Raw genomic sequence first — 23,936 nt, 5'->3', positions numbered from 1 at the left:
AGGGATAGAGGGATAGAGGGGTAGAGGGATAGAGGGATAGAGGGTTAGAGGGATAGAGATAGGATAGAGGGATAGAGGGATAGAGGGATAGAGGGATAGAGGGATAGAGGGATGGAGGGTTAGAGGGATAGAGATAGGATAGAGGGATAGAGGGATAGAGGGATAGAGGGATAGAGGGATAGAGGGATAGAGGGATGGAGGGTTAGAGGGATAGAGATAGGATAGAGGGATAGAGGGATAGAGGGATAGAGGGATAGAGGGATAGAGGGATAGAGGGATAGAGGATAGAGGGATAGAGCTAGGATAGAGCTTGGATAGAGGGATAGAGGGATGGAGGGATAGAGGGATAGAGGGATAGAGGATAGTGGGATAGAGGGATAGAGGGATAGTGGGATAGAGCTAGGATAGAGGGATAGAGATAGGATAGAGGGATAGAGGGATAGAGGGATAGAGGGATAGAGGGATAGAGGGATAGAGGGATAGAGGGATGGAGGGATAGCAGGATAGAGGGATAGTGGGATAGAGGGATAGAGGGATAGAGGGATAGAGGGATAGAGCTTGGATAGAGGATAGAGGGATAGAGGGATAGAGGGATAGAGGGATAGAGGGATAGAGGGATAGAGGATAGTGGGATAGAGGGATAGAGGGATAGGGGATAGGGATAGAGGGATAGAGGGATAGAGGATAGTGGGATAGAGGGATCTAGGATAGAGGGATAGAGGGATAGAGGGATAGAGGGATAGAGGATAGTGGGATAGAGGGATAGAGGGATGGAGGGATAGAAGGATAGAGGGATAGTGGGATAGAGGGATAGAGGGATAGAGGGATGGAGGGATAGAGGGATAGAGGGATAGAGGGATAGAGGGCTGGAGGGAAGGAGAGATGAGGGCTGGAAGGGTTGAGGGCTGGAGGGGTAGAGGTTGGAGGGAAAGAGGGATAGAGGGATAGAGGGAGAGAGGGAGAGAGGGAGAGAGGGATAGAGGGAGAGAGGGATACAGGGATGAGGGCTGGAGGGATAGAGGGATAGAGGGATAGAGGGATGAGGGCTGGAAGGATGGAGGGCAGGAGGGATAGAGGGCTGGAGGGATAGAGGGATGGAGAGATAGAGGGATAGAGGGATGAGGGCTGGAGGAATAGAGGGATGCGGGCCTGGAGGGAGAGAGGGAGAGAGGGATAGGAAGAGGGGATCATATGTAATGTCTGGGAGAGTGGATCATAAAACAACTTCCTCCTGCAGCGGCAGTAGCAGCCTAGGCAGTATATACATCCCAAACTACTTTTGACCAGCCCTGGGGGCTGCAAAACATCATTTTCTGCTGCTGCTGCAGTGGCAGGCTATGAGGAGAGTGAACAGGAGGGAGAGGTGACAGGAGTGGCAGGCTATAAGGAGAGGGAACAGGAGGGAGAGGTGACAGGAGTGGCAGGCTATAAGGAGAGGGAACAGGAGGGAGAGGTGACAGGAGTGGCAGGCTATAAGGAGAGGGAACAGGAGGGAGAGGTGACAGGAGTGGCAGGCTATAAGGAGAGGGAACAGGAGGGAGAGGTGACAGGAGTGGCAGGCTATAAGGAGAGGGAACAGGAGGGAGAGGTGACAGGATGCAGGCTATGAGAGGAACAGGAGGAGAGGTGACAGGCTATAAGGAGAGGGAACAGAGGAGTGCGGAGTGGCAGGCTATAAGGAGAGGGAACAGGAGGGAGAGGTGACAGGAGTGGCAGGCTATAAGGAGAGTGAACAGGAGGGAGAGGTGACAGGAGTGGCAGGCTATAAGGAGAGGGAACAGGAGGGAGAGGTGACAGGAGTGGCAGGCTATAAGGAGAGGGAACAGGAGGGAGAGGTGACAGGAGTGGCAGGCTATAAGGAGAGGGAACAGGAGGGAGAGGTGACAGGAGTGGCAGGCTATAAGGAGAGGGAACAGGAGGGAGAGGTGACATCACTGTAGAAGAGACATATAGGGCTGCAAATGCATCTCAAATGCCACACTATTCCCTATAAAGTGCACTACTTTACTAAAGCATACCCTGTACCTAATTTATAACACAGGGTTCGGGAGAGGAACAAGTTAAAGTATTCTAATGGTGGCGGCTATACTGTGTTTTAGGGTTAAGCTTAAGGGCAATGGGTTTTAAACAGCATATTAACTGTCAACATCCTGCGGTTCCTTATTCCTTCACTGGCTGGCTAGTTAAACATTGATGAGCTCCGTATGCGCTGCTAACATTTCCTGAATGAAATAGTGATGTGTTTCCCTTTACGATGTCGAGTCCCCCAGTAATAGCATTCATACCCAGGCAGGGAAAAAAAATGTCACACGAATCAGATACAACGCACCTGCCAATGCCTAGTTTAAGGATATCTGGGATAATTAGGGTGCTATCCAGACCCTATCAGAGACTCGTCGAGGGTAATTTGATATGCAGCGTGATCGTGATTTACATCAGAGATTCAGCTCCTCTCTCATAGAGGCCCAATGAGCACTGGACATTTTTACTGACATGTCACTGGTCAGTGTGTGTGTCTGTGTCTGTCTATGTGTGTGTGTGTGTGTGTGTGTGTGTGTGTGTGTGTGTGTGTGTGTTTGTGCGTGTGTGTCTGTGTGTGTGTGTCTGTCTGTCTGTCTGTGTGTGTGTGTGTGTGTGTGTGTGTGTCTGTGTGTGTCTGTCTGTCTGTATGTGTGTGTGTGTGTGTGTGTGTGTGTGTGTGTGTGTGTGTGTGTCTGTGTCTGTCTGTGTGTGTGTGTGTGTGTGTTTGTGTGTGTGTGTCTGTGTGTGTCTGTCTGTGTGTGTGTGTGTGTGTGTGTGTGTCTGTGTGTGTCTGTCTGTCTGTATGTGTGTGTGTGTGTGTGTGTGTGTGTGTCTGTGTGTGTCTGTGTCTGTCTGTGTGTGTGTGTGTGTTTGTGTGTGTGTGTCTGTGTCTGTCTGTGTGTGTGTGTCTGTGTCTGTCTATGTGTGTGTGTGTGTGTGTGTGTGTGTGTGTGTGTGTGTGTGTGTGTGGTCTGTGTGTGTCTGTGTCTGTCTGTGTGTGTGTGTGTGTTTGTGTGTGTGTGTCTGTGTCTGTCTGTGTGTGTGTGTCTGTGTCTGTCTATGTGTGTGTGTGTGTGTGTGTGTGTGTGTGTGTGTGTGTGTGTGTGTGTGTGTTTGTCTGTGTGTGTGTCTGTGTCTGTCTGTGTGTGTGTGTGTGTGTGTCTGTGTGTGTGTGTGTGTGTGTGTGTGTGTGTGTGTGTGTGTGTGTGTGTGTGTGTGTCTGTGTGTGTATGTGTCTGTCTGTGTGTGTGTGTGTGTGTGTTTTTTTTGTGTGTGTGTGTCTGTGTCTGTCTGTGTGTGTGTGTCTGTGTCTGTCTGTGTGTGTGTGTGTGTGTGTGTGTGTGTGTTGTGTGTGTGTGTGTGTGTGTGTGTGTTGTGTGTGTGTGTGTGTGTGTGTGTGTGTGTGTGTGTGTGTGTGTGTGTGTGTGTGTGTGTGTGTGTGTGTGTGTGTGTGTGTGTGTGTGTGTGTGTGTGTGTGTGTGTGTGTGTGTGTGTGTGTGTGTGTGTGTGTGTGTGTGTGAACCTGCTCGGAGACACAGGCTGAAACTCTAATGATGAACCTGAACGGAGATATAGGCTCCCAACGGGACCTGGTCAAAAGTAGTGCACTATATAGGGAATAGGGTACCATAGTGCACTAAATAGGGAATAGGGTACCATTTGGGAAGGAGGCAAACATATTGATCAGACAGTGTTATTATAGTTAAAATGCCATCCGCTGTAAAGAGATCTTTTCTGCACCTCCAGTCTCCCAGTAAGGTTTCTGAGTAGTTGGGGAAGCCTTGTCTTGGACCGTAGCCTGAAACTAGCCCAATAGAATGTCATTACATTTACGTCATTTTAGCAGACGCTCTTATCCAGAGCGACTTACAGTTAGTGAGTGCATACATTTTCATACTGGCCCCCCGTGGGAAACGAACCCGCAACCCTGGAGTTGCAAGCGCCATGCTCTACCAACTGAGATAAATGGGGAAACATATGTTTTAACTAGCTTACTAACAGCCCACAGCCCTACACTCACAGACACAGAACAGACATACAGTATCTTACTACATTATAATACTGTCAGGGTTGGGCAGGTTAGTTTCTAAATGTAACCCTTTACAGTTAATGGCATCATCCCCAATATTTGGAACCAAGGACTGATCACCCCAATCCACAAAAGTAGAGAAATTTGACCCCAATAACTACCGTGGGATATGCGTCAACAGCAACCTTGGGAAAAGCCTCTGCATTATCATTAACAGCAAACTAGTTCATTTCCTCAGTGAAAACAAATGTCAAATTAGCTTTTTACCAAATTACCATACGACAGACCACGTATTCACCCTGCACACCCTAATTAACAAACAAACAAACCAAAACAAAGGCAAAGTCTTCTCATGCTTTGTTGATTTCAAAAAAGCTTTTGACTCAATTTGGCATGAGGGTCTGCTATACAAATTGATGGAAAGTGGGGTTCGGGGAAAAACATACGACATTATAAAATCCATGTACACAAACAACAAGTGTGCGGTTAAAATTGGCAAAAAACACACACATTTCTTTCCACAGGGCCGTGGGGTGAGAAAGGGATGCAGTTTAAGCCCCACCCTCTTCAACATATTTATAAACACATTGGCGAGGGCACTCGAACAGTCTGCAGCACCCGGCCTCACCCTACTAGAATCTGAAGTCAAATGTCTACTGTTTGCTGATGATCTGGTGCTTCTGTCACCAACCAAGGAGGGCCTACAGCAGCACCTAGATCTTCTGCACAGATTCTGTCAGACCTGGGCCCTGACAGTAAATATCAGTAAGACAAAAATAATGGTGTTCCAAAAAAGGTCCAGTTGCCAGGACCACAAATACAAATTCCATCTAGACACCGTTGCCCTAGAGCACACAAAAAAACTATACATACCTCGGTCTAAACATCAGCGCCACAGGTAACTTCCACAAAGCTGTGAACGATCTGAGAGACAAGGCAAGAAGGGCCTATGCCATCAAAAGGAACATAACATTTGGCATACCAAAAGGATCTGCCTAAAAATTATTGAATCAGTTATAGAACCCATTGCCCTTTATGGTTGTGAGGTCTGGGGTCCGCTCACCAACCAAGAATTCACAAAATGGGACAAACACCAAATTGAGACTCTGCATGCAAAATTCTGCAAAAACTTCCTCCGTGTACAACGTAAAACACCAAATAATGCATGCAGAGCAGAATTAGGCCAATACCCGCTAATTATCAACATCCAGAAAAGAGCCATTAAATTCTACAACCACTTAAAAGGAAGTGATTCCCAAACCTTCCATAACAAAGCCATCACCTACAGAGAGATGAACTTGGAGAAGAGTCCCCTAAGTAAGCTGGTCCTGGGGATCTATCCACAAACACAAACAGACCCCACAGAGCCCCAGGACAACAACAACAACAACAACAACAACAACAACAACAACAACAACAACAACAACAACAACAACACAATTAGACCCAACCAAATCATGAGAAAACAAAAAGAGAATTACTTGACACATTGGAAAGAACAAACAAAAAAACAGAGCAAACTAGAATGCTATTTGGCCCTAAACAGAGAGTACACAGTGGCAGAATAGGCAGACCTGGCTCTCAAGAGAAGACAGGCTATGTGCACACTGCCCACAAAATGAGGTGGAAACTGAGCTGCACTTCCTAACCTCCTGCCAAACTCCCTTATCTACTGGGTGAAAAACCACAGTGTGCCATCACAGCTGCAAGATTTGTGACCTGTTGCCATAAGAAAAGGGCAACCAGTGAAGAACAAACACCATTGTAAATACAACCCATATTTATGTTTATTTATTTTCCCATTTGTACTTTAACTATTTGCACATTGTTACAACACTGTATATAGACATAATATGACCTTTGAAATGTCTTTATTCTTTTGGAACTTCTGAGTGTAATGTTTACTGTTAATATTTATTGTTTATTTCACTTTTGTTAATTATCTACTTCACTTGCTTTGGCAATGTTAACATACGTTTCCCATGCCAATAAAGCCCTTAAATTGAAAATTGAATTGAATTGAATTAAATTGAATTGAATTGAATTGAATTGAATTGAATTGAATTGAATTGAATTAATGGTTACCTGACCAAAACTTTTATCAGTAACGTTATTTTTGGATTACCCAAATTCAGTAATGTAATCTGATTACTCTCAATTACTTTTGGATTACCTTTCCCTCAAGAGCAGTGGCATGCATTCTTGGATGCCAAGGGAAGCCAGGCTTCCCCAAAAATGTTACCAATAAAAGGTTTTAAAAATATGTATAAAATAGTATCTCCCTATTCTCTCTGGGTTTCAGTTTTCCATTAATTTGCAAGTGGCTGAATGTTTCTCACTGGAGAAAGCATCCGAGCGAGCGAAACAGCACTCCTCTGTGTTATTATTTGTAGCCCATGTATCAGCTGTCTGGCCAAAAAGAGTATAACATTATTGCCGCACGTAGCATTGAATTCAATAGCAAAGGGAAGCATTGGAAACCATCAAGTACTGGGCCTCCCTTGATACTTTTTTTAAATAAAAGAATAGAAGATGTTGCTCTCCGGTTTTGTGTTGAAACAAGCGTGTGGTTGAATTTATTCTGCCACTGTGTGACTGCTGTCTTCTTGTTGTCTGGGCCTTATATATCACGATGGTTTATGAACTGATGGGTTATAGAACAAACATTGCAATTATCACAACATAGGTTGTAATATGGCTTTTTTCCTGACTTGGCTTCCCCAGTGATTTTACCCACACACCGCTACTGCTTAAGAGGCATTAGAAGAAGACCAAAAGGATCCATCAAACTCATTTGGTGTGTCATCATAGTGGTCTCTGATTGGTAGTCATCATTTGGTGTGTCATCATAGTGGTCTCTGATCGGTGGTCATCATTTGGTGTGTCATCATAGTGGTCTCTGACTGGTGGTCATCATTTGGTGTGTCATCATAGTGGTCTCTGATTGGTGTTCATCATTTGGTGTGTCATCATAGTGGTCTCTGATTGGTGGTCATCATTTGGTGTGTCATCATAGTGGTCTCTGATTGGTGGTCATCATTTGGTGTGTCATCATAGTGGTCTCTGATTGGTGGTCATCATTTGGTGTGTCATCATAGTGGTCTCTGATTGGTGGTCATCATTTGGTGTGTCATCATAGTGGTCTCTGACTGGTGGTCATCATTTGGTGTGTCATCATAGTGGTCTCTGATTGGTGTTCATCATTTGGTGTGTCATCATAGTGGTCTCTGATTGGTGGTCATCATTTGGTGTGTCATCATAGTGGTCTCTGACTGGTGGTCATCATTTGGTGTGTCATCATAGTGGTCTCTGATTGGTGTTCATCATTTGGTGTGTCATCATAGTGGTCTCTGATTGGTGGTCATCATTTGGTGTGTCATCATAGTGGTCTCTGATTGGTGGTCATCATTTGGTGTGTCATCATAGTGGTCTCTGATTGGTGGTCATCATTTGGTGTGTCATCATAGTGGTCTCTGATTGGTGGTCATCATTTGGTGTGTCATCATAGTGGTCTCTGACTTGTGGTCAGACTTTCTCAGGTGGAACAAACTTAAACTTACCCCTTTTCTTCAATGCTGAATTGAATGTCATTGAAAACAGAAAGGTGACTTTTTTTATTTTTCTTCGGCAAACATAATTTCTGAATTTATATGGAATCCAATAAGTAATCATCTAGTTTTTCAAAAGTATCTGTAATCTGATTACAATATTTTTCCTGGGTCACGTAACTGATTTGTAATCAGATTACATGCAACTGATTACACGTAATCAGTTAATCCCAACCCTGAATACTATGCTTTACGTATAACGAGAACATGCCAACATGATGACAATACCGACTACAATACGGCAGACCAGAGCTCTTCCTCTGACGTAAATCAAGCAATGACCTGCCGGGTGCACTAGGCTGAGCAGCACGTGGCACCGAACGCCTTCCAATACTGCCCATAGTGATGAGATGACAGTCAAAAGCCAGTCACTACAGCTGGCTACACAGCCTTTTATGATGCAAACAGAGCCTTTTGTCGAAAGCCATCACACACACACTACTTAGCAAATCAAAATTGGTTCCTTGAAAGTTCCCAGAACATTCGTTAGGTTGCGACAAATGTTCTCATTACACAAAAACTGTCCAGTCGTGCTGATGATTATACAATGTTTGTTGCAAAAAAAAAAAAGTTTTTGAATATTTTTGGGATAGTTATCATCCTAATGTCAGATAAAACCCTAACTAGAACTTAATGGGAATCTTAGCTAATGTTCTCTCTTTCTCTGTCTCTCTGTCTCTCTGTCTCTCTGTCTCTCTCTCTCTCTCTCTCTCTCTCTCTCTCTCTCTCTCTCTCTCTCTCTCTCTCTCTCTCTCTCTCTCTCTCTCTCTCTCTCTCTCTCTCTCTCTCTCTCTCTCTCTCTCTCTCTCTCTCTCTGCAGTGTAGAGAGGGAGAGGGACAGTGTAGAGAGGGAGAGGGACAGTGTAGAGAGGGAGAGGGACAGTGTAGAGAGGGAGAGGGACAGTGTAGAGAGGGAGAGGGACAGTGTAGAGAGGGAGAGGGACAGTGTAGAGAGGGAGAGGGACAGTGATGAGCTAGTCTTGGGAGTGGAAGAAGGACGGAGTGAAGGATGTCGAAGGAAAGAGGGATGGAGGAAGAAACAGAGAGAGGGATTGTGGGACGAGCGGGAGAGAGCAGATGACCTAAACAGTATATTTGACCTCTCAGCTTCCCTATCAAATCTAAAAATCTCTAACAGAAAACCAATGAAAAGTAACAACAGTGACAAATGGTGTGATGAATAATGCCAGGACCACAAATACAAAATTCCATCTAGACACCGTTGCCCTAGAGCACACAAAAAACGATACATACCTCGGCCTAAACATCAGTGCCACAGGTAACTTCCACAAAGCTGTGAACGATCTGAGAGACAAGGCAAGAAGGACCTTCTATGCCATCAAAAGGAACATAAAATTTGACATACAAATTACGATCTGGCTAAAAATACTTGAATCAGTTATAGAACCCATTGCCCTTTATGGTTGTGAGGTCTGGGGTCCGCTCACCAACCAATAATTCACTACATGGGACAAACACTAAATTGAGACTCTGCATGCAGAATTCTGCAAAAATATCCTCTGTGTACAACGTAAAACACCAAATAATGCATGCAGAGCAGAATTAGGCCGATACCCGCTAATTATCAAAATCCAGAAAAGAGCCGTTAAATTCTATAACCTCTTAAAAGGAAGCGATTCCCAAAACTTCCATAACAAAGCCATCACCTACAGAGAGATGAACCTGGAGAAGAGTCCCCTAAGCAAGCTGGTCCTGGGGCTCTGTTCACAAACACAAACAGACCCCACACAGCCCCAGGACAACAACAACAACACAATTAGACCCAACCAAATCATGAGAAAACAAAAAGATAATTACTTGACACATTGGAAAGAATTAACAAAAAAATAGAGCAAACTAGAATGCTATTTGGCTCTAAACAGAGAGTACACAGTGGCAGAATACCTGACCACTGTGACTGACCCAAACTTAAGGAAAGCTTTGACTATGTACAGACTCAGTGAGCATAGCCTTACTATTGAGAACGGCCGCCATAGGCAGACCTGGCTCTCAAGAGAAGACAGGCTATGTGCACACTGCCCACAAAATGAGGTGGAAACTGAGCTGCACTTCCTAACCTCCTGCCAAATGTTTGACCATATTAGAGACACATATTTCCCTCAGATTTCAGAGATCCACAAAGAATTCGAAAACAAACCCAATTTTGATAAACTCCCTTATCTACTAGGTGAAAAACCACAGTGTGCCATCACAGCAGCAATATTTGTGACCTGTTGCCCCAAGAAAAGGGCAACCAGTGAAGAACAAACACCATTGTAAATACAACCTATATTTATGTTTATTTATTTTCCCATTTGTACTTTAACTATTTGCACATTGTTACAACACTGTATATATACATAATATGACATTTGAAATGTCTTTATTCTTTTGGAACTTCTGAGTGTAATGTTTACTGTTAATATTTATTGTTTATTTCACTTTTGTTTATTATTTATTTCACTTGCTTTGGCAATGTTAACACACGTTTCCCATGCCAATAAAGCCCTTAAACTGAAATTGAAATTGAATTGAATTGAAAGAGAGGAACAGAAAGAGAGGGTATTAACATAGAGAAAAGGACATGCAGTGAAAGAGGAAGAGAGGGAGGGATGGATGGATGGATGGATGGATGGATGGATGGATGGATGGATGGATGGATGGATGGAGAGACACAGCCTTCTAAGTGATACACCAGAAATGCCTTACTCACTGGATCTGAAAGCAAACCTTTCTCATCAATAATGAACATAGTGGTCAAAAGCAGGAGGGAGATTCTCTCTCTCTCAATCTCTCTCTCAATTCAATTCAATTTAAGGGCTTTATTGGCATGGGAAACATATGTTTACATTGCCAAAGCAAGTGAAATAGATCATAAACAAAAGTGAAATAAATAATAAAAAATGAACAGTAATCATTACACAAAAGTGCTCTCTCCTAAAATATCAATAACTTGATCTGTGGTGTACATCTCAGATGTTTGACCTAACTGATCTCTACTAAGCTACATAGTTAGCTAGCATTAACAGCATGTACTATGTGCTCAGCGTGTGACAGATTGAGATAGCAGCCGGTAGACATCTAGGGTGCCGGTAGTCATTTAGGGTGCCGGAAGTCATTTAGGGTGCCGGTAGTCATTTAGGGTGCTGGTAGTCATTTAGGGTGCCGGAAGTCATTTAGGGTGCTGGTAGTCAATTAGGGTGCCGGAAGTCATTTAGGGTGCAGTTAGTCATTCAGGGTGCCGGAAGTCATTTAGGGTAATGCTGTCATTTAGGGTGCAGGTAGTCATCTAGGGTGCTGGTAGTCATTCAGGGTGCCGGAAGTCATTTAGGGTGCTGGTAGTCATTTAGTGTGCCGGTAGTCATTTATGGTGCAGTTAGTAATTTAGGGTGCAGTTAGTCATTTTGGGTGCAGTTAGTCATTTAGGGTGCAGTTAGTCATTTTGGGTGCAGTTAGTAATTTAGGGTGCAGTTAGTCATTTAGGGTGCAGTTAGTAATTTAGGGTGCAGTTAGTCATTGAGGGTGCAGTTAGTAATTTAGGGTGCAGTTAGTCATTTAGGGTGCAGTTAGTCATTTAGGGTGCAGTTAGTCATTAAGGGTGCAGTTACTCATTTTGGGTGCAGTTAGTCATTTTGGGTGCAGTTAGTCATTTTGGGTGCAGTTAGTCATTTAGGGTGCAGTTAGTCATTAAGGGTGACAGTAGTCATTTAGGGTGTTGGTAGGAATTTAGGGTGCAGTTAGTCATTCAGGGTGACAGTAGTCATTTAGGGTGTTGGTAGGAATTTAGGGTGCAGTTAGTCATTCAGGGTGACAGTAGTCATTTAGGGTGTTGGTAGGAATTTAGGGTGCAGTTAGTCATTCAGGGTGACAGTAGTCATTTAGGGTGTTGGATAGGAATTTAGGTGCAGTTAGTCATTTAGTGTGACAGTAGTCATTTAGGGTGCTGGTAGTAATTTAGGGTGCAGTTAGTCATTCAGGGTGACAGTAGTCATTTAGGGTGTTGGTAGGAATTTAGGGTGCAGTTAGTCATTCAGGGTGACAGTAGTCATTTAGGGTGTTGGTAGGAATTTAGGGTGCAGTTAGTCATTTAGGGTGACAGTTAGTCATTTAGGGTGCTGTTAGTAATTTAGGGTGCAGTTAGTCATTCTGGGTGACAGTAGTCATTTAGGGTGCTGTTAGGAATTTAGGGTGCAGTTAGTCATTCAGGGTGACAGTAGTCATTTAGGGTGTTGGTAGGAATTTAGGGTGCAGTTAGTCATTCAGGGTGACAGTTAGTCATTAAGGGTGCAGTTAGTCATTCAGGGTGCAGGTGTCACGATCGTCGAAGGAGGAGGACCAAGGCGCAGCGTGATATTCGTACATACTTATTTTATAAGTGCACACAATAAACAAAACAACAAACGATAACGTGACGTCCTAGGTCTAACACAACCAACACGGAACAAGATCCCACAACTACTGTGGGAAAACAGCCTGTCTAAATGTGGTTCCCAATCAGAGACAACCAGCAACAGCTGACACTCGTTGCCTCTGATTGAGAACCACTCTGGCCAACATAGAAATACAACAACTAGAATCTACAACACAGAACACAAACACATAGAATCTACACACCCTGGCTCAACATATAGAGTCCCCAGAGCCAGGGTGTGACAGCAGGTAGTCATTTAGGTTGCCAGTAGTCATTCGGGGTGCAAGTAGTCATTTTGTTGCCGGTAGTCATTTAGTGTGGCGGTAGTCATTTGGGTGTCAGTAGTTATTTGGGTGCCAGTAGTCATTCAGTGTGCCAGTAGTCATTCAGTGTGCATTAGTCACTAGGCTGCCAGTAGTCATTTGGTTGCCGGTAGTCATTTGGTTGCCGGTAGTCATTTGGGTGCCGGTAGTCATTTAGGGTGCCAGTAGTCATTTAGGGTGCCAGTAGTCATCTGGTGCCAGTAGTCATTTAGGGTGCAGGTAGTCATTTAGGTTGCCAGTAGTCATTTGGGGTGCAAGTAGTCATTTTGTTGCCGGTAGTCATTCAGTGTGCAGTAGTCACTAGGCTGCCAGTAGTCATTTGGTTGCCGGTAGTCATTTGGGTGCCAGTAGTCATTTAGGGTGACAGTAGTCCTCTGTAGCTCAATTGGTATTCCATTGCGCTTGTAATGACAGGGTAGTGGGTTCGATCCCCGGGACCACCCATACGTAAAATGTATGCACACATGGCCGTAAGTCGCTTTGGATAAAAGCGTCTGCTAAATGGCATATTATTATTTATTATTAGTAGTAGTCATTTGGCTGCCAGTAGTCAATATGGCTGCCGGTAGTCATTTAGGGTGACAGTAGTCATTTAGGGCGACAGTAGTCATTTGGCTGCCGGTAGTCAATTAGGGTGACAGTAGTCATTTAGGGTGCCAGTAGTCATCTGGTGCCAGTAGTCATTTAGGGTGGCAGTAGTCATTTGGCTGCCGTAGTCTTTTAGGGTGACAGTAGTCATTTAGGGCGACAGTAGTCATTTGGCTGCCGGTAGTCATTTAGGGTGACAGTAGTCATTTAGGGTGACAGTAGTCATTTAGGGTGCCAGTAGTCATCTGGTGCCAGTAGTCATTTAGGGTGCCAGTAGTCATCTGGTGCCAGTAGTCATTTAGGGTGTCAGTAGTCATTTGATTGCCAGTGGTCATCAGGTTGCCAGTAGTCATTTGGGTGCCAGTAGTCATTTAGGGTGACAGTAGTCCTCTGTAGCTCAATTGGTTTTGCATTGCGCTTGTAATGACAGGGTAGTGGGTTCGATCCCCGGGACCACCCATACGTAAAAATGTATGCACACATGACTGTAGGTCGCTTTGGATAAAAGCGTCTGCTAAATGGCATATTATTATTTATTATTAGTAGTAGTCATTTAGGGTGCCAGTAGTCATTTAGGGTGCCAGTAGTTATTTAGGGTGCCAGTAGTCATTTAGGGTGCCGGTACTATTTATATTTAGGTGCAGGAACTCTGCAATACGTTTGAGCTAATATTCTATAAGAGGTTCAAGAACTCAAGCAGTAGAACATTTGAGGTGCTGGTACTCAGTGAGCTCCTGCCCAAGTTAAGCAGTGGATGCACTAAACCTTACCTTGTCTTAAAGCTATATTGGGAAGGGGGTTCTGAAATTAAATATCTCACATTTACTTTACATGAGGTATCTTTCTCCCTCTGGCAACATCATGTGTAGATGTGTTGTTGTTGTTTAACTAGCTGGTTGTCAGACAGAAAGATGAAATCAGTGTGTGTTCTGAGAACAGCTGGATGGCTGTGCTTCCCTCAGGAATATTAAAAAGCGCTGCGAGTCGGAAGGAGAGGAGATATTATCCTGTGTATTTCAGTATTACAAACAGTTTAGCAGCTGAAGAAAATACAAATACAGATGTAGGATCTTAATTTGATCACCCTGTTGCATGAGAACATTTAGAACTGGTAGTGAATTTGAAGTTCAAAAAGGCATCTGAAGTTTGTGATTTCCACTTTGAAGTTTCAGACTTGATTTTCCCTTACGAAAAATGTATCAACCTCTACAAAAATGTTCATTAATTATAATCCACATAATAATTCACATTTCCTGTTGCTGCAGGATTATTTTCCTGCTGCTGAAAACTGGCTCAAATTAAGATTCTACATGTGTAACATGAGATTAAACTGGCAAAATCATCTCTCTAAATATCAAATTCTGGACATTCTGGAAATGCTCAGTTCAGACATCCTGATAGGGTTAGAGTTAACCATATACCCTATACTGCTCTTGACTGTCTACAATGTGTACATATGGTCCCTGGTCTAAAGTAGTGCAAAGCCCTATGGTCCCTGGCCTAAAGTAGTGCAGAGCCCTATGTTCCCTGGTCTAAAGTAGTGCAGAGCCTTACAGTCCCTGGTCTAAAGTAGTGCAGAGCCCTATGGTCCCTGGTCTAAAGTAAAGCAGAGCCCTACAGTCTCTGGTCTAAAGTAGTGCAGAGCCCTATGGTCCCTGGTCTAAAGTAGTGCAGAGCCCTATGGTCCCTGGTCTAAAGTAGTGCAGAGCCCTATGGTCCCTGGCCTAAAGTAGTGCAGAGCCCTATGGTCCCTGGTCTAAAGTAGTGCAGAGCCCTATGGTCCCTGGTCTAAAGTAGTGCAGAGCCCTATGGTCCCTGGTCTAAAGTAGTGCAGAGCCCTATGGTCCCTGGTCTAAAGTAGTGCAGAGCCCTATGGTCCCTGGTCTAACGTAGTGGAAAGCCCTATGGTTCTGGGGTCTAAAGTAGTGCAGAGCCCTATGGTCACTGGCCTAAAGTAGTGCAGAGCCCTACAGTCCCTGGTCTAAAGTAGTGCAGAGACCTATGGTCCCTGGTCTAAAGTAGTGCAGAGAGCTATGGTCCCTGGCCTAAAGTAGTGCAGAGCCCTATGGTCCCTGGTCTAAAGTAGTGCAGAGCCCTATGGTCCCTGGTCTAAAGTAGTGCAGAGCCCTATGGTCCCTGGCCTAAAGTAGTGCAGAGCCCTATGGTCCCTGGTCTAAAGTAGTGCAGAGCCTTACAGTCCCTGGCCTAAAGTAGTGCAGAGCCCTATGGTCCCTGGCCTAAAGTAGTGCAGAGCCCTAAGGTCCCTGGTCTAAAGTAGTGCAGAGCCTTACAGTCCCTGGTCTAAAGTAGTGCAGAGCCCTATGGTCCCTGGTCTAAAGTAGTGCAGAGCCCTATGGTCCCTGGCCTAAGGCCCGCCCGGTCTAAAGTAGTGCAGAGCCCTATGGTCCCTGGCCTAAAGTAGTGCAGAGCCCTATGGTCCCTGGCCTAAAGTAGTACAGAGCCCTACAGTCCCTGGTCTAAAGTAGTGCAGAGCCCTATGGTCCCTGGTCTAAAGTAGTGCAGAGCCCTATGGTCCCTGGCCTAAAGTAGTACAGAGCCCTATGGTCCCTGGTCTAAAGTAGTGCAGAGCCCTATGGTCCCTGGTCTAAAGTAGTGCAGAGCCTTACAGTCCCTGGTCTAAAGTAGTGCAGAGCCCTATGGTCCCTGGCCTAAAGTAGTGCAGAGCCCTATGGTCCCTGGTCTAAAGTAGTGCAGAGCCTTACAGTCCCTGGTCTAAAGTAGTGCAGAGCCCTATGGTCCCTGGCCTAAAGTAGTGCAGAGCCCTAAGGTCCCTGGTCTAAAGTAGTGCAGAGCCTTACAGTCCCTGGTCTAAAGTAGTGCAGAGCCCTATGGTCCCTGGTCTAAAGTAGTACAGAGCCCTATGGTCCCTGGTCTAAAGTAGTGCAGAGCCCTATGGTCCCTGGCCTAAAGTAGTGCAGAGCCCTATGGTCCCTGGCCTAAAGTAGTGCAGAGCCCTATGGTCACTGGCCTAAAGTAGTACAGAGCCCTATGGTCCCTGGTCTAAAGTAGTGCAGAGCCCTATGGTCCCTGGTCTAAAGTAGTGCAGAGCCCTATGGTCCCTGGCCTAAAGTAGTGCAGAGCCCTATGGTCCCTGGTCTAAAGTAGTGCAGAGCCTTACAGTCCCTGGTCTAAAGTAGTGCAGAGCCCTATGGTCCCTGGTCTAAAGTAGTGCAGAGCCATATGGTCCCTGGCCTAAAGTAGTGCAGAGCCCTATGGTCACTGGTCTAAAGTAGCGCAGAGCCAAATGGTCCCTGGCCTAAAGTAGTGCAGAGCCCTATGGTCCCTGGTCTAAAGTAGTGCAGAGCCTTACAGTCCCTGGTCTAAAGTAGTGCAGAGCCCTATGGTCCCTGGCCTAAAGTAGTGCAGAGCCCTATGGTCCATGGTCTAAAGTAGTGCAGAGCCCTATGGTCCCTGGTCTAAAGTAGTGCAGAGCCCTATGTTCCCTGGCCTAAAGTAGTGCAGAGCCCTATGGTCCCTGGTCTAAAGTAGTGCAGAGCCCTACAGTCTCTGGTCTAAAGTAGTGCAGAGCCCTACGGTCCCTGGCCTAAAGTAGTGCAGAGCCCTATGGTCCCTGGTCTAAAGTAGTGCAGAGCCCTATGGTCCCTGGTCTAAAGTAGTGCAGAGCCTTATGGTCCCTGGCCCAAAGTAGTGCAGAGCCCTATGGTCCCTGGTCTAAAGTAGTGCAGAGCCCTATGGTCCCTGGTCTAAAGTAGTGCAGAGCCTTATGGTCCCTGGCCCAAAGTAGTGCAGAGCCCTATGGTCCCTGGCCTAAAGTAGTGCAGAGCCCTATGGTCCCTGGTCTAAAGTAGTGCAGAGCCCTATGGTCCCTGGCCTAAAGTAGTGCAGAGCCCTATGGTCCCTGGTCTAAAGTAGTGCAGAGCCCTATGGTCCCTGGTCTAAAGTAGTGCAGAGCCCTATGGTCCCTGGTCTAAAGTAGTGCAGAACCCTATGGTCCCTGGTCTAACGTAGTGTAGAGCCCTATGGTCCCTGGTCTAAAGTAGTGCAGAGCCCTATGGTCCCTGGTCTAAAGTAGTGCAGAGCCATATGGTCCCTGGCCTAAAGTAGTACAGAGCCCTATGGTCCCTGGTCTAAAGCAGTGCAGAGCCCTATGGTCCCTGGCCTAAAGTAGTGCAGAGCCCTATGGTCCCTGGTCTAAAGCAGTGCAGAGCCCTATGGTCCCTGGTCTAAAGCAGTGCAGAGCCCTATGGTTTTGCAATGAAGGTCTACAGTAGCCTCAACAGCACTCTGTAGGGTAGCATCATGGTGTAACCTGAGGACAGCTAGCTTCCATCCTCCTCTGGGTACATTGACTTCAATATAAAAACGTGGAGGCTCACCCCCTTCCATAGACTTACACAGTAATTATGACAACTTCCGGAGGACGTCCTCCAACGTCCTCTTGAAGCATGAACTGACATGTTGTCTACACAATCAAAGGATCAGAGAAGGAATCTAGTACTGAAAGCATACGCTACAGCTAGCTAGCACTGCAGTGCATAAAATGTGGTGAGTAGTTGACTCAAAGAGAGAGAAAGACAATAGTTGAACAGTTTTTAACAAATTAATTTCTTCCAAAATGAAGGAGAAGAAGGGAGAGAGAGAGAGAGAGAGAGAGAGAGAGAGAGAGAGAGAGAGAGAGAGAGAGAGAGAGAGAGAGAGAGAGAGAGAGAGAGAGAGAGAGAGAGTATTTGTATATTATTTTCACTTTCAGTTAGCTAACGAATGCAGCTAGCCTACTCAAACAGAGAGGGATGCCATGTTAGCTAGCTGGCTATGGCTATCCAACACTGGAACTTCCAAGTCAAGGTAAGCATTTGGTTTTATTAATTGATTGCCACCAGGGCCCGCCGGTGTAACTGCTAAACTGCTTGCTGACTGTACTACTTGCTGACTGTACTCCTTGCTGACATGATGTAGGGGGTTTACTAACGTGTTAGTTCTAGTAGCTATGTTGACTATGACGTTAGCTAATATGGTGACAACGAGGTAGGCTGTGTGCAGCGGTTAGCGGTTATGATATGAAGGTTTTGGCTTGGACAGGTTTTTTCGCCTTGTCACAGACAGCTGATGTGTTGTGCAGTGAAGTCCGCAAGCGAAAGGATAAAGGTGAGAGGAGGAGAGCGCGTAGATGTGAGAAGGAATTATACAACGAGCAGTGGGTGCTATAAAAGTCAACTGTATTCATTCTGTCGATTCTGTTGAACAGTGTTTCTTAAACGGAAGCAAACGGAACGAAACGGGGATAAACATACCTGAATTCGTCCAACGTAAACTATTGTTTGCAACTGTTGGACTAATGATTACACCCTACATCAGCTAGATGCAGGCAAGAGTGTGCAAAGCGATATTGTGTCACTGTCTGTCACCTTGATTACTCACATTTTTCTCTCGTCCTGTGTGCACCTACGTAGTAAACTTTAATTCATAGGCTAGGTTGTAGCAACCTCATGATGGGTATAGGGAACATGTGAGTATCATGTAGTAGCCTAAATCTATCGCTGTTACATTGAACTGGATGGATAGGAATATGAATGACAGATCCAATATGCTGTAATAGAAATAAGGCCATGCTCATTATTTTTATCGTCCTCCCTCATTTCAAACAGCACCGAACGCCACTGCTTTTCACTATTCACTATTCCCCTACAGCCATCTACTCTATTCACTATTCACTATTCCCCTACAGCCATTGGCCCCTTGACTATCCCTACAGCCATTGGCCCCTTGACTATCCCTACAGCCATTGGCCCCTTGACTATCCCTACAGCCATTGGCCCCTTGACTATCCCTACAGCCATTGGCCCCTTGACTATCCCTACAGCCATTGGCCCCTTGACTATCCCTACAGCCATTGGCCCCTTGACTATCCCTACAGCCATTGGCCCCTTGACTATCCCTACAGCCATTGGCCCCTTGACTATCCCTACAGCCATTGGCCCCTTGACTATCCCTACAGCCATTGACCCCTTGACTATCCCTACAGGCATTGACCCCTTGACTATCCCTACAGGCATTGACCCCTTGACTATCCCTTCAGGCATTGACCCCTTGACTATCCCTACAGCCATTGACCCCTTGACTATCCCTACAGGCATTGACCCCTTGATTATCCCTACAGGCATTGGCCCCTTGACTATCCCTACAGCCATTGACCCCTTGACTATCCCTACAGGCATTGACCCCTTGACTATCCCTACAGCCATTGGCCCCTTGACTATCCCTACAGCCATTGGCCCCTTGACTATCCCTACAGCCATTGGCCCCTTGACTATCCCTACAGCCATTGGCCCCTTGACCATCCCTACAGCCATTGACCCCTTGACTATCCCTACAGCCATTGGCCCCTTGACTATCCCTACAGCCATTGGCCCCTTGACTATCCCTACAGCCATTGGCCCCTTGACTATCCCTACAGCCATTGGCCCCTTGACTATCCCTACAGCCATTGACCCCTTGACTATCCCTACAGGCATTGACCCCTTGACTATCCCTACAGGCATTGACCCCTTGACTATCCCTACAGGCATTGACCCCTTGACTATCCCTACAGCCATTGACCCCTTGACTATCCCTACAGGCATTGACCCCTTGACTATCCCTACAGGCATTGGCCCCTTGACTATCCCTACAGCCATTGACCCCTTGACTATCCCTACAGGCATTGACCCCTTGACTATCCCTACAGCCATTGACCCCTTGACTATCCCTACAGGCATTGACCCCTTGACTATCCCTACAGGCATTGACCCCTTGACTATCCCTACAGGCATTGACCCCTTGACTATCCCTACAGCCATTGGCCCCTTGACTATCCCTACAGCCATTGACCCCTTGACTATCCCTACAGCCATTGGCCCCTTTGACTATCCCTACAGCCATTGGCCCCTTGACTATCCCTACAGCCATTGGCCCCTTGACTATCCCTACAGCCATTGGCCCCTTGACTATCCCTACAGCCATTGACCCCTTGACTATCCCTACAGGCATTGACCCCTTGACTATCCCTACAGGCATTGACCCTTGACTATCCCTTCAGGCATTGACCCCTTGACTATCCCTACAGCCATTGACCCCTTGACTATCCCTACAGGCATTGACCCCTTGATTATCCCTACAGGCATTGGCCCCTTGACTATCCCTACAGCCATTGACCCCTTGACTATCCCTACAGGCATTGACCCCTTGACTATCCCTTACAGCCATTGGCCCCTTGACTATCCCTACAGCCATTGACCCCTTGACTATCCCTACAGCCATTGGCCCCTTGACTATCCCTACAGCCATTGGCCCCTTGACCATCCCTACAGCCATTGACCCTTGACTATCCCTACAGCCATTGGCCCCTTGACTATCCCTACAGCCATTGGCCCCTTGACTATCCCCTACAGCCATTGGCCCCCTTGACTATCCCTACAGCCATTGGCCCCTTGACTATCCCTACAGCCATTGACCCCTTGACTATCCCTACAGGCATTGACCCCTTGACTATCCCTACAGGCATTGACTCCTTGACTATCCCTACAGGCATTGACCCCTTGACTATCCCTACAGCCATTGACCCCTTGACTATCCCTACAGGCATTGACCCCTTGACTATCCCTACAGGCATTGGCCCCTTGACTATCCCTACAGCCATTGACCCCTTGACTATCCCTACAGGCATTGACCCCTTGACTATCCCTACAGCCATTGACCCCTTGACTATCCCTACAGGCATTGACCCCTTGACTATCCCTACAGGCATTGACCCCTTGACTATCCCTACAGGCATTGACCCCTTGACTATCCCTACAGCCATTGGCCCCTTGACTATCCCTACAGCCATTGACCCCTTGACTATCCCTACAGCCATTGGCCCCTTGACTATCCCTACAGCCATTGGCCCCTTGACTATCCCTACAGCCATTGGCCCCTTGACTATCCCTACAGCCATTGGCCCCTTGACTATCCCTACAGCCATTGACCCCTTGACTATCCCTACACCCATTGGCCCCTTGACTATCCCTACAGCCATTGGCCCCTTGACTATCCCTACAGCCATTGACCCCTTGACTATCCCTACAGCCATTGGCCCCTTGACTATCCCTACAGACAGTGTAATTCAGTTAGAGACAACCAATATCAATGGAACGTAATTACCTTACACTGTGTTATTTATTATAGAAAATGTTTTAATTCTGAGATTGCTAATGACCGCAGGAATAAATGGATAATACGATGACAAACAATGACCATATTGTATCGACACACACATGCTCCACGCAGAACATACAATACAGTCACTACACTATACAATACAGTCACTATACTATACAATACATTCACCAGCCTGTACAATACATTGCTGTACTTCAGCTCTATGCTGAAAGCATAGGAGAGTGTGAGCATCTTTCAAAAAGATCAATATCCAATATACACCTGTATGACAACAGAACAGTTAATCCTCAGTGCTGTAGTTCTACAAGCTACACCTTCTATACCTGTTACCAACTATACCTGATACCTTCTATACCTTCTATACCTGCTATACCTTCTATACCTTCTATAACTGCTATACCTTCTATACCTTCTATACCTGCTATACCTGCTATACCTTCTATACCTTCTATACCTGCTATACCTTCTATACCTTCTATACCTTCTATAACTGCTATACCTGCTATACCTTCTATACCTTCTATACCTGCTATACCTTCTATACCTTCTATACCTTCTATACCTGCTATACCTGCTATACCTTCTATACCTGCTATACCTTATATACCTTCTATACCTTCTATACCTGCTATATCTTCTATACCTTCTATACCTGCTATACCTTCTATATCTTCTATACCTTCTATACCTTCTATACATTCTATACCTGCTATACCTGCTATACCTTCTATACCTTCTATACCTGCTATACCTGATACCTGCTATACCTTCTATACCTGCTATACCTGCTATACCTGCTATACCATCTATACCTGCTATACCTGCTATACCTGCTATACCTTCTATATCTTCTATACCTGCTATACCTGCTATACCTTCTATATCTTCTATACCTTCTATACCTGCTATACCTTCTATATTTTCTATACCTTCTATACCTGCTATACCTTCTATACCTTCTATACCTGCTATACCTGATACCTGCTATACCTTCTATACCTGCTATACCTTCTATATCTTCTATACCTTCTATACCTGCTATACCTTCCATACCTGCTATACCTTCTATACCTGCTATACCTTCTATACCTTCTATATCTTCTATACCTTCTATACCTTCTATACCTTCTATATCTTCTATACCTTCTATACCTGCTATACCTGCTATACCTTCTATATCTTCTATACCTTCTATACCTGCTATACCTTCTATATCTTCTATACCTTCTATACCTGCTATACCTTCCATACCTGCTATACCTTCTATACCTGCTATACCTTCTATACCTTCTATATATTATATACCTTCTATACCTTCTATACCTGATACCTGCTATACCTTCTATACCGTCTATACCTTCTATACCTTCTATACCTGATACCTGTGACACCTCCTCTCCTCTCCTCTCCTCTCCTCTCCTCTCCCCTCTCCTCTCCTCTCCTCTCCTCTCCTCTCCTCTCCTCTCCTCTCCTCTCCTCTCCTCTCCTCTCCTCTTACCTTGGCAGGCAGGGAGGAGCTGGGTTTCTCCAGGAGCTCCCAAAGCTTCTTCCTCTTCTCCTGGCAGCAGGTGTTATCAAACTCTATCTCTCCCTCTCTCTCTCTCAGCGTCTCCGCCTCCCTCCGCAGCTCCTCGTTCATCTGTTCTTTCTTCTGGTGGTACCGGGCCTGGCAGCAGGACTCCAGGTAGATCTCGTCTATACCCCAGTAATCCAGCTCCTGGCCGAACGACAGGGCACACATCTCCTCCATCATGTGCAGCTTCCCTGTGCGGTAGAAGTTGAGGATGGAGGTGAAGGCGCCAGGGTGCCGGTCAAAGAAGTATTCGTTCTCATTGAGGCTGTAGTCATCGCAGACCTCCAACAGGATCTCGTGGGTGTTGCAATCGCGGAGCTTGCCAAGGCGGGTGCGGGGGAGCCGGTCCAGTGTCCGCCACAGGACCTCGTGGTTTAGACCTCCGACGTTGATGCGGACCCTCCTGGAGTGAGCCTTGGTGCGGATGATCTGGATGGGCTCTTGGGGGAGGGAGGTTACCCCTGGGTGGTTGTTACCCCGTGGAGTGTTGAGGGGGGTCTTAGGTCCGACCTTCTCAGCCATGGTGGTATGCTGGTGAAGGGATGGAGGACAGGAGGAGGAGGCTAATCTGGGGAGGATAAATAAAAAGAATATTTTGATTTTTTAAAAATAAACAATTGGAGTTATGTTGGTATGGCCTCCTTAGACAAGTTCCTCCATGGCTGACAGAAAGAAGTCTGACAGAGAGGGAGAGGGAGAGGGAGAGGGAGAGAGAGAGAGAGAGAGAGAGAGAGAGAGAGAGAGAGAGAGAGAGAGAGAGAGAGAGAGAGAGAGAGAGAGAGAGAGAGAGAGAGAGAGAGAGAGAGAGAGAGAGAGCTCTCCCTTGAGGCCAACAATGGCAGGCGACTCGCACAGTCTACCCCAACCAAATGGAGAGGCCTCAGAAGCACCCTCCCACTGTTTGGAGGTCATTAAAATACAGTACCCTCTGAATGTAAAGAATGATAAGACCCGAAAAGAGTACAAAATGAAGCTCCTTATGGGAAATCAGGAGACACTTTTTGCTGACTTTTATAGAAATGGGAACATAGGCAACCTTATCTTCCACACAGACCATCCCCTGGCATGGCATAGTGCTACATTAACACACTACGATGGTTGGAAACTCAGGATACTAGACAACGAGGACTCTGAGTCAGCCAATATAAATCTCTATAAATCTGGAACAGTATTGGTACAGGGCAACACCAAACATTTCCAGCTG

General features: G+C 45.9%; 1 protein-coding gene across 1 annotated transcript in view; it reads right to left on the bottom strand.

The window, feature by feature from the left end:
• LOC121555317 (potassium voltage-gated channel subfamily B member 2-like) overlaps positions 1-23,254 on the bottom strand; it is a 267,422-nt gene extending 244,168 nt beyond the window's left edge. The window contains exon 1 of the mRNA XM_045213153.1: positions 22,658-23,254. Coding sequence (XP_045069088.1) covers positions 22,658-23,254 — 597 coding nt within the window. The remainder of the gene's footprint in view (positions 1-22,657) is intronic.
• Positions 23,255-23,936: the final 682 nt, after the last annotated feature.

This window comes from Coregonus clupeaformis, unplaced genomic scaffold (assembly GCF_020615455.1).
Source record: "Coregonus clupeaformis isolate EN_2021a unplaced genomic scaffold, ASM2061545v1 scaf0081, whole genome shotgun sequence".
NCBI lineage: Eukaryota > Metazoa > Chordata > Actinopteri > Salmoniformes > Salmonidae > Coregonus > Coregonus clupeaformis.
The sequence above is the reverse complement of the archived record's forward strand: the minus strand, read 5'-3'. Positions and strand labels throughout refer to the sequence as shown.